This window comes from Leptonotus elevatus, chromosome 4 (genome assembly GCF_054856555.1).
Source record: "Leptonotus elevatus isolate MCC_2025b chromosome 4, RoL_Lele_1.0, whole genome shotgun sequence".
Classification (NCBI taxonomy): domain Eukaryota; kingdom Metazoa; phylum Chordata; class Actinopteri; order Syngnathiformes; family Syngnathidae; genus Leptonotus; species Leptonotus elevatus.
The window spans coordinates 6697156-6715376 of record NC_141242.1 but is presented as its reverse complement, the minus strand read 5'-3'; the positions used below and the strand labels follow the sequence as shown (position 1 = coordinate 6715376).

The following is an 18221-nucleotide window of genomic DNA, read 5'->3' as shown; positions in this document are numbered from 1 at the left end:
TATGAGGTAAGCAGCAAAATCCATTCATTTTTAGCCATCTAATGGGGCGGCCATTTTGTCTTAAAATGACAACACAGTTGCTCACGGCTAAGGTAACGACCAATCACAGCTAGCTTGTTTTTTGAAGCTGAGCCGTGATTGGTTGTTACCGGAGCCCCTGAGCAACTGTGATGTCATTTCACTGATCTGAATATATGACTGGCTCGCCGATAGCTCATAGTGACAAGTGAAGTCACAGGGCGGCCATCTTGCTCCTACCATTTCGCGAGCAGACTACTATATAAACTATACGGTATGCGTACAGATTAGACAGATGCAGCTCGTAGGCAGTTAGTTTAGGGCCGTGTGGTGGTGGTGGTGGGGGGGGGGGGGGGGGGGGGGCGTGGTTTGTGGCGAGGTGGTCACTATTTTTTAACAAGTAAAAAAAAAAAAGAATGAAAAAGTGGACGGTATGTGCTGCTTTGAAAACCCCCTTTTTCTTTTATCGCTCAGTTCCTTAGACCCCAATATTAGATTTGGCAGAGGCATCTTATGTTGAATTACAGTTATAATTCTTTAATAAAAAAATAAGTTTTCTTCTGTAACCATCATTAAGCATATCATTTATACATGCATTTAAGGCATGTTGTAAAATGTCTGAAGTCCTCTTGTTTATGTTTATCATAAATCATGCTGTACCGTCTCAAATGTTCTCCAATTTCGATACTGTAAATGTATAGGATCGTATGCCGAGAAACGTTTCTTGGGAGGAGCAATATGGCGGCCTCGCGGCTTCAAAAGTCTTGGCCTATTGGCTATCCAGTAATATATTCAGATCAGTGTGTCATTTACAGCAAGTAACAAAATGGCCGCCCCCCCCAGGTGCATAAAAACAGATCGATTTTGCTGCTCAACTCATATTCCACAAACACAATATTAATCTTTATTAATTAAACGGGGCTGCACAGAACATATTATTGTAAAGGAAATTCACGAGTTGACTTCTTAAACCAAACAAACTGTAAGTAAAAGGAGGGAGCAACATAAAGGAAGATAAAACACATTGGAGGGAAATGAACGGAAAGATGGACAGATGGATAATATACCCTTTTTGTATAGGGGGGGGGGGGTCCTCTATAAACCTAATATATTCATCATTATGTACATACAGTACATACTAGATAATATTGTGTTCCTGGAATTATCATACACTTATATTTACGTATCACTTAAGATTCTCTGTGATCCCACGGGACTGGCACCTTCAGTGGGTCAATGGCTGCAGTGCAGTTCAGGACCGAGAGGCCCGCATATTGAAAAAAAAAACATTATGCCTCACTCCACAAAAGTGCAGAAGAACGACGTAAAACAGGAGAGGGGGCGCACCGATGAAGCGGCGAGAAACGGAAATGGAGACAGGAGCGTACGAGAGGAGGAGGAACGAGAAGAGCCGGAGAGGACAAGAGAAAGAGTTTAAAGGTTTAAGAGAGCGGATGGCTAATTGTACCCGTGTTTCGCGGCCTGGCAGCAAGTCAGTCTTGTGCATAAGGACGGGACTGGGAGGAAGAGAGAGTGCGGGGAGAGGAGGGGCCATGGAGGAAGGTGGGCGGTGCCATCAGGCCTTGAGGGCGTGCCACTGGGCCACGTTGGTGCGCGGCCGGGCCAGCATGTCTTTCCAGTGCTTCACTTCTGCTGGACCGCTCTTCCACGACAGGTAGATCTGACAGGAGCAAGGAAAAACATGGAATATCTTCAAACGGAAATGGAAAAAGGACATTTACCCTCAAATTTGCTTACTCATTCTGAAATCTGGCTTTGCTTGATTTCATTGTACCTTCTGCCTCTTCTGCTGTCGTAGCAACTTGAACAGAAATACAGTATTTGTAGGGCTGGAACAATACAGTATAACTTTCGTATCCCAATAGTTGGAAATCTATGGATTACACAATGACTTTATTCGAGGAGCAAATTTCTAACTCCTTCAGTGCCAATGACGGCCATAGACGTCAAAGATCGGTTTGAAATGGGCTGGCTTTTTCTTCTTTTTTTTTTCAGGCTAATCCCAGGGACCTGAAACAAGGGTTTTATCACCTATTAAAAATATGACAATATAACAAACTGGTTTTCTTTTTCTTATACATAATCAAAAAAAATTATATCTTCTGTTCACATTATGTTTAGCAGCAAACTGTATTTCTCATGTCTGGAAACATAGCCAAATTGATTTTTTGAAAAATCAAAGATATGACCTGGAAGTCTCTAGGACTCTACTATGAAAACAAACGACATTATATTATACTATATCAATTTACGTTTAACCTTACAGGCCACCCCTCCTGGCGGACGGTAATTCATTTCCAGTTTCCGCTTCAATTTAGCGATGAGATTTTCTCTCTGGATTCCAGACGCTCATTAATTTGCCTGCTATTTTGCCGTTCAAAGTTGGAGGTTTTCCGCTTCAACAAAGTTCCAGACAAATATCTGTGAAAAGTGGACTCGATCACTTAATCCCGGTGTTAAATGCGCTAGCTGTGTCAATCTTGGGCTTATTTTAGCAGTTAGCATGGTTTGCAGCCTATTCATAGCCACGGTGGTGATGATTATTGAATTTAGAGCGAATCGGCAATGTGTTTAGCCACTAAGGCTGTTTGAAAGCGCTATATGAATAAAGATGACTTGACTTGACTTGACTTGACTTGACTGCAGCCAGCTGACGCTTGTTGCTAGCTAGCTAGAGCGCTAAACTTCCCTTAACCAAGTGCATGCTTCCAGCCCAGCGAAACTTTTTGGGGACCGTCTTGACGGTTGATTATCAGTTTTGCTATTCAATTTGCATTGCCGGAACAAAAGTATACATTTTACCTTGCAAATCGCTGAGTTCGAACCTTGTATTAGCGTTTATAGGTTTTACCAGGAGTGTCATTTGTAACAATTCTAAAATATGTCATGGTTACATCACTTTTTGCTCCAACATCAGTTACTAATAATTATTCAACCTGCTGCACAAAAAAGGAAGACGCTGAGAAGAAAACTTGAATGTGAGAACCGAGCTCTCAGAATGCGTAATAGATGGGGCAATTTTTTATTTTATTTATGCTAAAGCCATACTGTACTTAGCTGTCAGCGAAGACCTGTTCCCTTATGGTTGTGGTAGAAATTTGTGCCGGCAGCTTTCTGCGAGAAAGCCTTTCTATTTGAAAGGCTTCAGGATGTCAAGTGTAGTTTAAAGTATAAATAGCTTCCAAATCCATTTACTGATGTTGTCTTTGATTCAGGACGCTGAGCTCTTAAAGCTGTGTGAAATATTGGTTTTAACGTGAAACTTTGATTTTCAGTTTTGTGTCAAACTTTGGTCAAGACAAAAAAAAAAAAAAAAACTAACTTAGAAAGACTGAGGAATGTTCCTTTTCACAAAATGTAATCATTCATATGGTCCCAATAATTCACTTTGAGGTTATCACCTTGTTAAAGGTTCAACTAATTACGTTTGACTGTTTCCGGCAGAAACCAGACTCTTTCAATAATTGACATTGCTGTATGCAAATGTGCCATAGGGTGCCCCAGAAAAGTCAGCATATCCACTTTTTAGCATTTAGACGTCTAGGTCAGCAGTGCAAAAAAAAAAAAAAAAAAAAGTATAATATTACTTCAATCAAGTGACAGCGAAGATGACTGCTGATTTTTATCTGTATGCTTATGCGAGGATCGTAAATATTCATGAGGGATGGTATCATTGCTCCAAACTTTGGACGTATTTACATTTGCGTCTAACGTGAGGTGAAAATCTGAAGGGGACACTTCCTGTCGTAATAAAGGGCAACGACAACAAAGCCTACACCCAGACTTTACCTTGCCGATAACATCATTGCGGCTGAGTCTGTCCTTGTCCATGACAGTGATGATGATGGTGGTCTCCCTCAGCACATGGGCGGGAACGTCGAAGGGGAAGGACTCGTTGAAGACGGGATTGAGACAGCGCTTCATCGTCACCGTCTTTTTCTTCTCTACACGCCTGTCTTTGTGCATCAGCCACACCTTCACGTATGGATCTGCAATTGGGAAGCAATGCGCAGCAGGTTATTGTTTTGTATATGTGAGCGATGATCGAGATGAATTATTATTATTTTTTTTTACTTGCACTTTGGCAATTCCCTCTTAATCACTAAAGACAGCAGCGATGCAGAGAAATAGTTTGAGATCAAAGTCAACAAACAAGTTATTGTGGAAGCGCTGCACAGTTTGGAGCCCGTGTGAATGCGAAGAAGAACAAAAGCAGCCATACGTATTTTCTATTATTGTTCCTCTGTCACTCATTTTTAATGGAAATTATGTTTAAAAAATATATATATATACATATACATACATTTATGCAAATATTGTTTATATATTAGGGCTGTCAGTCGATTGCACATTTTAATCGCATTTGCTCCCAAAAACGTATAAATACGTTCTATTTTAATGTTTTAAGTGTCCCAAAGACGTAATTATAAGTTTTTTAAATGTGTTTTTATTAAATGCTAGAGCTAGAGAAGACTATGATGCAGCATTTGACTTGAAGAGGTCGCGTAAAGCAATAGTTGTTAATACAAAAACGGCCAGCAGGTGACAGCAGAGCAAAAGTGATCAACCAGGGCCATGTTGAAAAAAGCTAATTTACCCACGGATTTGTGAATAATGATGAAACTTAGCTACATTCTTGCTGCAAAACAGAAACAGATAGAAATATACTTTTTTTTTCCTGATTAAAGAAGAGTCTCTAATCTTTCTTTTGGTAGTTTCCATGTTTTTATAGCAATAGAACACAATATTCTGTTGGCCTTGCAAAATCAGTCAAAATCCAGTAAAACAGCAACAAGGGGGTTGCTTCAGTGAAAATGTCTGGGAGTGAACGAGTTAATGGTTTTTAATGACCCACAGAACCCCTTTTTTATTTTTTTATAAATATTGAGCAAGCGTTGTGCAACATCACGTAATCCAAAGTCGCTCGAGGGTCCCATGACTGCTGAGCAAGGTTTAGAGAAAGAAGAGAAAAAGCAAATAATAAGCAAAGTCTACCTGAGGTGCCCCCGATATCCATGGCTTTGAGATTACGGGCTTTGATTATGTTCACAGTGATGGTGTTGGCAGTGGGATTATAGCAGAGAGACAACAGCAAGTCCCCTCGTCTCCCCTGAGGGACACAGAGACAAACACATGTTGGTGCGTGGCATAAATCACCTATCAACTAATATCTGATTTCATAAGGGAATATCAAATCATTTGGTTGGTTAAGTTAACTCGGTTAAAGATGGATGGCATTGGTATGTTCGGTAAAAAAACAAACACACCAATTAAAACATTGGACATCATCAGGCTGCCCCTCCCTCTCTTACACTGCCATCACTGCAGGGCTTCAGCTCCTTCCAGAAGGTTTTGATCTGACCCAATTCCACCTTGTTAAGGGGGATTGAGACCTCTCCAATGGGGTCATTCCTGCTGAAGCGGTCGTAGTCCAACACCTGGAGGTAAAGTGTGCGCTCTCTCACCTTCTCATAGGGGAAACCTAAAACAGAGGCAACAGACGCGATATGCATTTATCTCGATTTACTCTCTCAAAATCGCTGGAGGGACTAATTATAATAACGACATACTTTAGAGTGCAATAATGCTCATGACTCAACCACATGTCAGTCAAATCTTCAAAGCTAACCCTAAATAGGATTTCCTGTGACACCAAGTGCTAATAATGAGGATGACGGCATTCTGGTGGGCGGAAATAATTCATATTTACCGGGAAATAGCCCGAAAAATCTCCAGCAAAGAGCCAAAATAGAAAGTTAGCATGCCAACATCTGAAATGTAGATGCTCATATCCGGGTAGTAGCTAGCCAGATCCAGCAGGTGGTGCAGTGGTGAAACTCATAATCCTTACATTTCGGATTTTCTTAGTACGAGTCTGCCTGACCGTCTGTGCTCCAGGCTCATACTGTGCCCCCCCCCCCCCTTTAAGGAGCAAAGCTTGAGCCTTGTTTATGCTTCTTTTCATCTAAGAAACTGGGGGTGCTGAAAGGCAACCCGCCAGGCTTCCCGCTCTGTCTCCCTCTGTTGGTCATTGTTGTTTTCATGTTTCTTGAACGGGTTGTGATTGTCAGATCTCCCGCCCTTTCTCTGCGGTGTGAGGCATAAAACCCGCTGCACTATTGCCATGGATACAGTAGAGTAAACATGACTGACAATTCTGTTACTACCCAATCGCAAAGTGTGTTGGATGATAAAAAAAAAATAAAAAATTGGAAAAAAAGGGACAAGAGCAGATTTACTAGAATAAGGCCTTGAATTAACTCTTTGACTGCCATAAACGTTATAAAACGTTTAGCATAAACCTAGGGAAGGGCGCCGAGGACGTTAAAAGACGTCCCCTATGTTTTTTTTTTTTTTTTTCAAAAACGGGTGCAGGAAAGCCTTGGGCAGCTGTGCTGAAAGAATCAGGCTGATCTGATTAGTCAAAGACTCGTTTTGGCCCCTAGAGGGCAGCGATGACTCTCTTTGCACAAGGTTGGATGGGCCGCCCACCGTGGGCGTCAGTAGAAGACGTGAGGCGGAGCTAGAGTGTTGAGGAGACAATGGCTGATCCAAGCCACAATGGCTTGACCAAGCAACCGGTTACAAGCAGCTCACGCTTGAGCATTTTTTTCAAAGACGGAAAGCATCAATCAATACTAAAAAGCGCATTGATGTCAACGATGATGATGACAACGAGCTCTACGCCAAAGTTGGAAGCTTTGGCCTGTTACTATCACGTAGTAAGCCTCACCGGCTACGCGCGGCTAGCGCGGCTAGCGCTGCTAAGGCCGGAAAACGCGCACAATAGCCGGCCGGGTACTTCTACACAATCGGACATTCGATCGGGCGATGGAGAGTTGGCATCGACCAATGCAGATTGATTATGATGATGAAGATGACAACGAGCTCTACGCCAAAGTTGGAAGCTTTGGCGTGACTGTTATGAACAAGTAGTAAGCCTCATCGGCAAAGCGCGGCTAGCGCGGCTAGCGCTGCTAAGGCCGGAAAACGCGGAGCTGCACAAGCGGACATTCGATCGGACAATGAAGAGTACCCCGAGTCCAATGCATATTCATCGGAGGAGCGGGTACAGTCTGATCACGGAGAAGACACTGTTTCTGGACTACGATGCCACCATGAATGGAGTGGATAAAATGGATCAGAATATCTCCTACCAACCCGGTATAGCAACTGAAGGACACGGGGAAGCGAGACGTAACACCACCGTAACGTAACCGTAGCATGATCCTGATATTAGACGTGATGACACACTGCAGTATATACTTGCTATTCCCCGGAAAAAAACGGCCTGCAAGAAAGTGGCACACGCGAAGAGGCAATCTGTTGTGCAAATGCTGTTACGTCTCTTTGCACGCAGGAGAGTGTTACAAAAAGAAAAACTGTCGTTGAAACATCCACATATTTGTAAATAGCACCACAGTTGCACACATTTGTAAATAGTTTGCCAAATTGTTGTCAAATTGTTACACTGTTGAATGTAAATAAACGTATTTTGCTATCAAAAAACACTTTTTCATTCTTGGTGGTAGTGTTTTATAGAAGTAAAGCACTATTTAGGTGTTTGTGGCATCATTCATGGACAAAAAGAAGTGTCAAATTCACTAGAATGCATGAAATAATATCGTTTCACTAAAAGCTTGATTTCTCCGTATTTTGGTCCAACACGGGCGAAATTGGGTCAAACTAACCATTTTCTATTGTTGATTACTAAAGAACGGAATAAGGTAGAAACAAACTCTTTTTTTCTGATGAAAGATGAAAGTCCAATCTTTCATTTGGTAGTACGTGTGTTTCCATAGTCCAAACAGAACATTTTCTGTGGACCTTGAAAATCAGTCAAAATGCTTAAATCGGCTGGCACTGGCGGCATCCCTTTTCTGAAAACGTCTGGCAGTCAAAGAGTTAATGAATAGAAAAATGCTACACACCCTCAAAGAGGAAAGTTTCATTCCAGTGGGGGTTGAGGTTCTTCCTCTTGACCTTGGTCTCCAGCTTGTGCTTCTTATCAGGCAGCAGGTAGATTTTGACGAAGGGATCCGAAGTACCGGAGAAGTCCTTGGCTGGGAGCTCCTGGCCCCTGAGAAGTTTGACAGTAAGGGTTGTGTTCTGGAAGCTGTAGCCTATACTGAACTGGATCCGACCCAGCTTCTCACTGATTGGCCCCTCGCCGTCATCGTCCTCTGAACCTGGAGACAGCTGTAAGGACCGAAAGTAGTGCTGTCACTATCGACTATTTTTAGAATCGATGAATCTACCCATTATTCAATCGATTTCGACTAATCAGATTCATTTTAATTTTGCATTAAAGTGTAATAAATGCATCCCCCCCCCCCTGATTACTGTTTGTTAAAGTATTATTTTAGTGATTAAAAACAAAAAGGGTTGACGTTGTACTGTGTTAAGTAAAAACAGATGTTTGAAAATGTCTTATTTTGATTAACTCATTCACTCCCAAACATGGAACCTACCAAAAGAACGATTGGAGTCTCTTCTTTCATCAGGAAAAAAGTGTATCTCTATCAGTTTCCGTTTTGCAGCAATTAGCATTAGCATTTGCAACATGGCCCTGGTTGATCTCCTATACTCTGCTGCCACCCGCTGGCCGTTTTTGTAATAACTACCATTGCTTCAAGTATTTTCTTCAGTTCAGAGGCTGCATCAAAGCTTTCTGTATGCTCGAGCATAAAAAAACATAAATGTATAAATGCATCTTTGGGAGCATGGTATTATTTAAAATAGAACATATTTATACGTTTTTTGGGAGCAAATGAGTTAAATACAGAAGATAATGCATGCAGGACTACAGAAATCCGTAAACAATTCCTGTTGATATGCTGAAATCAGAGGATTTGGACAATTTTAAATGACAAAATGGCTCCAAACAATTACTTGATTATTAAAATAGTTGTCGATTAATTCGATTGCTTGTCGATTAGTCGATTAATTTTGACAGCTCCAAGCGCATGTGACACACGCGACGGCGGCAGTTAGTCTTACCATCACCATGTCTCCAGTGAGGGAGTTAGCCAGGTCGGTAACCGAGGAGTGCCCGTCGGCATCAGGGGGTTGACCTTTGGGACTGTTGGCTGGCTTGTTGCCCCTGGAAGCACAAGCACACGTTGACCAACGGAACGACGTAAACCCGTCTCCGGAAAGAGAGAATGTCTGAGTCCAGCCTCCACCTGAAAACTACCTATCACAAAAAATCCAACTGAGGCCAATTTTGTTTCGCGACAGATGTCGCTTGAAAGGCCGATTGTGCTTTCTCTTGCTTTTCTTTGAGAACCGCCAAATCGGATCTGCCAAGAAATCCACAGATTAACAACGGGGGTGCTAGAACTGAGGACGTTTGATGGAACTTGGAATCTGAAATGACCGTACATATGTCCGGTGTGGCAAACATCCAAACCTCCAACAAGAAAGTTACCTCCAAGTAAACACTGCAGTGAAAATGAAGCACTAAATTTGTATTCTTGAAACCAATTCGGTAGCCATCCATTAGTTCCCTGGGAGGACATGGACAAGACGCCCACATTTAAATGACACGTATAAACGACAAAGACGTTGCTAAAAAAAAAAACACGCAGGACAAACAAATACAGCAACGTGTAGAAGACGAGACATTTAACGCGACGTTTTTGTGTAGTGCGTGTTTAAATCTGCATGATTTAAAAACAAAATAAAAACTTGAGATCTGAGCTGATATTTAAATATGAAGAGATTTCAACACCTGCTCCTTTAAATGTTAGAAAACATTAAGGCGGAATCGACACTCGAAACACATGAAAAGAAGAAGGCGTACAGAATGTAAACAGCAATACAATTAAGATAGTCGACATGAAATTAAAGAAAGAGAATGTGAATATCCGAATGTCTTGACCAATACAATGTGACACTTTGGAAAACGGCACTCCATAAACGGACAGGCTTAAAACACTCAAACACTGTTAGGCACCAAATGGACAAAAAGAGAAGAAACCACAGAGTCAAATGAGAGGATGCGGAAGGTTGAAGACACAAACTCGACAGAAATCATAAAGACTGCAGATAAGAAAGAAAACCAAGCAGAAAATCATTTATCTGTATAAAGAAGAGATAGCAAGTATTAATAGCATGAACAGTGAAGTCACAAAAAAAAAAGCCCAAAAACAAAACAGAGTGAGATTGTTACAAACACCACATTAGAGAGAGAAAAGAGAGAGCTGCAAGAAAAGATAGGGAATGAAGGAAGGAAAGCCTGGAAACACAAGAGAGGCTTAGTTTGGTCAGTCTGATAAGTATCAAAAGAAGAAGATACCAAAATGAAGAGATCTGCACACAAAATCGATCTAACAGTAGACAAAGGGGGGGACGCGCATGCTGAAGGGAGAGAACGATAAAGAAAAAGGACAGTAAATACAATTGATCATCAGCAGAAAAGAAAATCTGATAGAAATAATCATGGAATCAAAAATAAATAAAAAAGTTGTGGGAGACCAAAGAGGAAATGCACATTTAGAGTGTCACAAAAGAGGGTGTTACTTGAAATGCAGTCATGTCAACTTGTGTAATTCGAGCCTGATTTCCCAACCATTTAGCAACACTCTAAAAGCGACGACCGGGATCACAAAAAGGCCAAAGCACAAACTGGCATTGGCTACATGTGCATATAGGACATATGCAAGTAGGTGCCACTCACGGCGTGAGGGCAATGCCTTGGACAGGCCGGAAACAAAGAGCCCATCAACAAGTCTGTCTGTCTGACCAGCATCTGTCAAGTTGATTTGAAATTGAAAATCTTTCATGGCTTGTTCCAAATTTGGAGAGCTTAAAAAGGTGTTCATGTCGATTTTTTTTTCTTTTCTTCCAGACACAAGGACAGAACTGGGGAAAATATACTGACAAAAAGACAGACAGAAAAAGCGAGCAAACAGGACAAGCACAAAATCACAACCGGCAAAAGGAATTGGAGCAAGAAAGGGGGGGGAAGGAGGGATGCTAACCAATGTAGCGCCCTATAATGTCATCATTTTCTGAGAATGTAATGGCGCTTGAAATTGTAATAAAATTTGCACTTAGCTCAATTAAAAACATAATAAAACCCAATGTAATAACTTCATAATGTACAAGAAATCCTGACTGACATTATAACACTTTTACCTATATGTAATGCTTAATACATTATTATTATTATTATTATTATGTAATAAATCATTTATTACGTTTTCAGATGGGTCTTTTTTACTCAAAACAGATCATGTGATATGTATTAATTTTCAGTCCAAAGTTCCATTGTGTTTTGAGAATCTAAAACTGCTAAATACATTCACAGCAAAAATTGGAGTGTTCAAATATTGGTGTTAAATGTTTCAGAGTTGATATCAAACCCCAAAGTGTAATTTTTACACAGTCTGATTTAAATGGAGCTCAGTGTTGGAATTATTTGGCTGAAGTTGATTAATTTATGGTTCAACTAACTCTGCAGAGAGTTAATATAAATAGGCTCCGCCCACTTGGATCAAACTTCTCTGCTGCAAAGATTGTTATAACTGTTAGTTTTTATGTACCAATGTTATGTTCATGTTTGGTTGTTAATCAAAGCCACGTTAAGTTCACTGCTACATCAGAGTTTTTGTTGTTATAATAACTGGAGAATAAGGTATTACATTATTGTTCAACTGTTATTACAATATCAAGCAATCATTTGTATTATATTATTGGGTTTTATTACATTTTTGATCAAGTTAAGTGCAAATTTAATGACATTTTCAGGCATTATTACATTTTCAGGAAATGATCACATTATAGGGTGCGACAAACAATTCCAGGGGTGAGGGGGGCTCGTCGTCATTGGGGTGTTAGTTGGATTAGTTGCCAGGGGAGGTCATTCCATTTCCAGGGGCCTTCTTTTCTATTTTTTTTTTGTTTTTCTAACTGCAGGCAACAGGTTCAAGGCGAGAGAAAAAGACATCTCAAGCTCTAAACCACAATTTGAGACTTAGATCAAAGGAGCTCTGAAGCAGAAGGTGATGCTTAGGATTTAGAGTAAAGCCAGGCTCCTCCCTCCTCCTCCCTCCTCCCAAGTATCGATGGGGGAGTCAACATCCTCAATTATTCATTCTCCTTCATGCTTCACTCGGGGCGTCATTGCATTCTCGGGTAGGAGCTCCTGGAAGCAGGGCAATGGCTTTCCTACCAGCACCTCCGGTGGTCCTCTGCTCCAGTGCTGCCTGTTCTTTTAACAAAGTGGCCTGGTACAGCACATTAGTAGCAGGAAATACTTCTGTCCTCCAGGTCTTATAGTGTATCATGAATTAAAATGAAGGGTTGGTTTTAGGCTTATCTAATGCCCCCCAAAAATCGATGAATCGAGGCATTATGGCGCCAATGGCAATTCGGCCTGACCCCATGGGGCTTGATGGAGATCTTGTTGATGCCTTAAAGCCTGCAGTTCCCTACAGTAGCCAGTAGAAGGCAGAGTCGACCCGACCAGATTCCCCTGCAGCTCAGAAAGTGGGCTGTTGGCATAGCAACGGCTTTTAGAAACATAGATCATACATATTGGGATTTAGGGGTTGGGGCAGTGTGGGGGGGGGGGTGCATTTGGGAGTGGGAACGGGGGCAGGTGTATTCAGAGGGGGGGGCAGCAAACAGGCAAACACAATGAGAACGAAGAGTTTAGGATATATGACAGGTACGGGTGAGAGCCTCGCGGACACACACACTCACACAAACACACATGTGGAGGCAGGCGGGGCCACTGTGGGTTTCACCGTCCTGTGATACTATCCTGTTTTTGTTACCTGACCGAGGGCCAGCAGCTCGAAGAGGGGTTGGGGGTAGGGGGGGAACGACACTCCGCTTCAAGGCTGGAGAGAGACGCGAGAAACAAAGCCCAACCCAGCCCCTCCCTCTTTTCCCCCCTCCCCAAGACACACTCAAACCCGCCTGAGACCATGCGATGACGTATTTCAGCTGCACGTCCGGGACCATGGTGGAAACTCCCCAGGACGGCACAGTCACAGCGAGAGCAACCGCTCACACAGCTCATCATCCACATGAACGTTCAGCCAGTCATCCCCTGCTGCTGCTTGACCGGCCCCCCCCCCAGACCAAAACTCGGACGCGCTCACTGTTAACTAATTGCGTGTCAGGGCTGCAAACGTGACTTAAATAGCAACGTCTGCTGAAATCCAATTTCATGAAGGGGCAGCGCGGGAGGCACTAAATGTTTCCCAGCGAACGAGCTCCTGAATGCTGTTGCGCAATTTTTTAAGTCACGGTTGTCGATTGAAGTCCCGTCGCCATGGAGAATACGATCAGATTGTCCAAAGCTAATTGTCCAGACAATCAATGACAATCCAAAGCCTTTCAATACTGTCTGTAATTTTTACTCCGAGTTTAACTCAATCACTGCCAGCCCAGTTAAAATGGAACTTTGACGTCTATAACCGTCAATGGCAGTGAACGAGTTCATTGATTTCTCTAACATTAACAGATCACAACAGATTTTTAAAAAACTCTTTTACTGCCAAAAACATCCATTGACGTTAAGGACACGCCCACTGTATAACGGCAACAACGTCAAATGACGTCAATTACGTTCTTTTTTCTCTCAATGGGCAGTCAACGTCTTGTGCAGCGCTGCTTTGTGAACGGGGTTGTGAAAATCCAAAACCACTATGGCCAGGAGATGGCAGCATTGTATCTCTTTTCAATGGGCTCCGAGTATCAAATTACATGAAAACATGGCGGATCTTAGGAAATAAAACGTTTTCAAGGATGACGTGAATGATCAAACTCTTTGTCACATTAAATCAAATTCACAGAGCGTTCCTAAACCAAAAAAATATTAGTGTCAAAGTCAAAAAGCTTGTTTTCACATGTTTTAAATTTTCGCTTGATGTTACTCAAATGATCTATTTTCAAATGGTGATACTAAAAAAAAATGGAATAAGGTCGAAACAGTTAGTTTTTTCTAATGAAAGAATGGAATCCAAGACGACCAGGCTCGCACCTGCTGACAGGCCCACATACCGCTCGGCAAAGCCTCCGATTGCTCAATTGGAAGGAAGATACCGCATGAATACAAGTATGCAACCTTCTTTTGTCTTCATGCTAATGCTAATTCCAAGGAGATGTACACATATGAACGACAGCCACAGTGATAGGAAGATTCAGGGGCCAAACTAATCAGCACGCCTGGGGACAAAACTGATTAGTCAGGGCTGAAAAGCTCCTGTGATTGGAGGCACGTAGTGTCAGAGCAGCTGTTCAAACTAATCCAGTGATTCTCACAACATGTGGTACGAGGGCTCCCTCTAGTGGTACATGTAAGAATCACTGCCTAAGTCCAGCTAAATTATTTGTGCTTATCTTTTATGTTCTCGTTTTTTTGATGATCTTCACGATATTGTATTTTAATGTTTCTCACGATACTGGCACTTGCTGAGCAGAATAATTAAATTTTCAAAATTATAACCGGGAAACTATAATTAAATAGACAATAAATTCTCACCAGGAACTATTTCTAAATGTAATCGCTAGTCAATCTTGGTTGACAGTTCAACAGCTGTAAATAAATCAACGCACTCGTCATTATCCAACCTTTTTTTTTGATCGGTCCCGGCAGCTATTCTGGAAGCTGGCTGTGCCGTTTACCTCGTGTCAGTCCCACATTGTCACATTGGAAATATGCTGCCAGAAATACTCAGCTTGCATTGGGTCTTGACAGGCGACCGCTGCATTAGGCTCGTCGGACTATATTTCCCATGATTCTTCCCACAAGGAAGCAGGAAATAGTTCTATTTTTGGTATGAACACACCCGATAGCGATTTAACAGCTAAATTATTTTTATTTGAATTGATTGATACGTATAGGGCCCAAAGAATTGGTTTACTGACTGGAATTAAAAATAAATAAATAAATAACGGGACACCAGGGCGGGAACTGTGTAAAAGTGTGACATTGGTGCTAGCGAAAAGACCCAGTTAATCTGTGATGTCTGGTCCCCTTATGTAAACGTTTGCGAACCACTGGTCTAATTAATTCGTATGACATATTTATTTTAACTCATTCACTCCCAGCCGTTTTCACTGAAGCAACCCCCTTCGCCCCCGCCTGTTTTACTGGATTTTGACTGATTTTGCAAGGTCCACAGCATGTTGTGTTCTATTGCTATAAAAACATGGAACCTACAAAAAGAAAGATTAGAGTCTCTCCTTTCATCAGTAAAAAAAAATAATATTTCTATCTGTTTCCGTTTTGCAGCCATTTTCATTATTATTCACAAATCTGTGGGCTCTGGTTGATCTCATATACTCTGCTGCCACCTGCTGGCCGTTTTTGTAATAGCAACCATTGCTTCAAGCGTTCTCTTCAGTTCGGAGGCTGCATCAATGCTCTAGCATACAAAAAAACATTTAAAAACCCGTAGGGATTCATTTTTTATTTAAAATAGAACATATTTATAAGTTTTGGGGAGCAAATGAGTCAAATGCGTAGATTTTTTTTTTTCAACGTTAAAGGTCAAAGGTCACAGCCTCCATCTCGATTGTTTGATTTTATTGTTCACATCGACAGTAAGTAAACGCCACGCTCATCTCATAAAACATATAATACATTATATAACCCACTTGGTAATAAACAGACACTCTCGCAGAGTGCATGCCATCTTTCCGGCTCGGAAATTTGCATCTATATCTATTAATATCTCCCAGATGTATTCTAAAACAAGCAACGTCTCCGCTGGCTTACACCAAATGATGCAACATCCATGCTTGAATAATTGAAAGGCCACAGGCAAGTGGATTGAATGTTAATGCGGCACAAGTACACATCCCGCCTCCCCTGTCCCGAATTTCCATCTCCATTGGGCGTCTGACTCGCCGCTCACACAGAGATCTGGATTCAAAGCTCTTGGGGAACGTGGCTTCTCTTTTATAGCAACACTGGAGGATCCTGTACTGTATAGGTTCACTGAATCGCAACAGAATTGTATGAGTAAGGACCAATGAGGCATTAACGAGCCACTTCAACATTCTAATTAAGCTTTCTAATATCAACACCCTATGGATGCCTGCGACATAAATATCTCAGCACGCTTGCTTCCAATCAGATTTTCCCGTGCGGCTGAATTTACGCGTTCTTTTGTCCCGCAATCACGCCTGCACGCCCCTTGCATTTCTCTCGCACGTCTTCTTGAGCACGTGGAGAAAATTGTTTGTCAGCCCAAGCTCCGCCCCATAAACTCATGGTCATGCAGAACGCGTTTAGCGCATTTGCGTCGTGCGCTCGCACCGTACGCAAGGTCAGTGACAGCGCCTAATGAATGCCGCGGCCTGTATCCGCTTCCCACGGCCGGTGGCGATGATGGCGTGTTCGTCTGGATGGCTTTCAAGCACAGCAAAAGGAACAATTAAGCATTAGCACGCCGCTGAAGGGCAAGGAGGAGGCCCATTAAGCGGATATTTGACCCTTTGGTACATTACATACATGCACTGTTGTTGATTGCTAAGCAAGGTTAAGTGCGTCAGAAAATACTCCATCATGAGATCAAATATAGACCTTTTATCAATTAGCGAGTCAAGTTTAACGCGGAATATTGATTTTGCAGTTTCGTACACTGCTGGACAGCAAGTCCGAGTCTCGTGTATATATTTTGCAGTATTTAAGCTCTGTAATTGTAAAGAATATTCAAATATACCTGTTGATTGTTTAACAAGTCTTTATGAACGTTATTATTTGACAAACTCTTACTCAAATTTGTGGAGTCGTGCAAATACGTCATGAGAGTTTCCTGTGATCCATTGGAGAGTTACACGAATAATCCACTTCAGCTTGATGTTTGATTTATGCCATCAAAATGTTGCTCATACTAACAAATGGTTTGACGGAATTTCTCTTTATGGACAAAAAAGTATGGGGACATTTACAGGAAATGAGCATGGAGGGAAATATGACAATGAAAGTTTCTGGGAAGACTTTTATGTTTTGCGCCGTTCATTCAGAATTTATGATGCTATTTGTCTCAATACTATCCATTTAGAGTGTATGGATACGCGACAAGCACACGAAGGGCATGTTTGATGTAAATACACGAGATTTTTTACGCGATGGAGAACGTGAGATGAAAGCGAGTGCTGTTGTTGTGTCTCCAGCTCGAGGCAGCTTCCAGACGATAATAAGCAGAATGCCAAAAGCTTGATCGATTCGATCATCGTCGCACATCTGTGAAGTCAGCACGAACGCTGCAGGGAATCGTAAACTCCCAGAAAGTGTTCCCCGAGCATTAATAACACACCGCGGATTTCGTTTGAGCCTCTTTATTTAGCATCCAATTAAAGTGCGGCTGAATCGCTCATTAAAACACTTCAGTCTGTCATTTGTCAATAGACAAACAAAACAATAGGGAGCTCTAGTGGTTAACAGCGCAGGTGAAGGACACTCGCCAAAAGGTTACGACGTTCAAATATTTCAATATAGCCAAAGACGCCTTCACCATTTTTTTATTCTATTTCCAAGAAATTACTTGAGCTTCGGGTTAATCTGCACGCACTCAATCGTAGCTAATCAAGGTGAGCAGTTGCTGGCGCACAGAGAAGCCTCACTGCGCCTTTCTTTTGTTGCTCCTATTAGTGGATTTCACAAGCCATTAAAAGGAGGTTTCCAGGTGAGCACAATGGCTGGAAAAGTCCGACGTAATATGCAGGAAATGGCAGAAAAGGCTAATTCTCTGTGGCTGAATTTCACACTAAGCCTGGGCAACGGAGATGCTTTTGATGTTCATAAAAGAGGTGTGCTTTCACAAAGAACACTTTCATATTTGCAGTGTTACATTAACCCCGGAGGAAAACATGTCATGGGAAAGTTTTGCAAGCACTTAAAGGGGAAGTCAACCCAAACATTTTCTTGACAACACTGTCTTATATGCAGCCCCACTCGTCTGAACAGGGCATTCTGTGTTATGACTGTGTTTTGGGTGAGGTCAATGGGTCAGGTCATGAGGTCATTGTGTTGTGACATTGATGTTGTCAGTTGCTTTTGCAGTTACTATGTCCCTTACGATGATAAAGATGATGATGTATTAGCCACCTCTTAGTTTGTCTAGTCTTAATGCAGTTACTATGTCCCCTAAGATAATAATGTATGATGATGTATTAGCTATTCTTCGTTTGTTTAGGCTTATGAAATATGCAGT

General features: G+C 41.8%; 1 protein-coding gene across 6 annotated transcripts in view; it reads right to left on the bottom strand.

The window, feature by feature from the left end:
- syt7a (synaptotagmin VIIa) overlaps positions 1-18221 on the bottom strand; it is a 111389-nt gene that overhangs the window by 14858 nt on the left and 78310 nt on the right. For 5 of the 6 annotated variants that reach the window (XM_086073749.1, XM_086073744.1, XM_086073746.1 and 2 more), the window contains 6 exons: positions 9040-9142; positions 7971-8238; positions 5352-5521; positions 5035-5149; positions 3829-4028; positions 1487-1699 (listed from right to left, as the gene is read on the bottom strand). In XM_086073749.1, the coding sequence (XP_085929875.1) occupies positions 1595-1699; positions 3829-4028; positions 5035-5149; positions 5352-5521; positions 7971-8238; positions 9040-9142 (961 nt within the window). In that variant the 3' untranslated portion in view covers positions 1487-1594. Of the gene's footprint in view, positions 1-383; positions 1700-3828; positions 4029-5034; positions 5150-5351; positions 5522-7970; positions 8239-9039; positions 9143-18221 lie in introns of those variants that run through there. The other variant, XM_086073747.1, reaches the window with a different exon arrangement.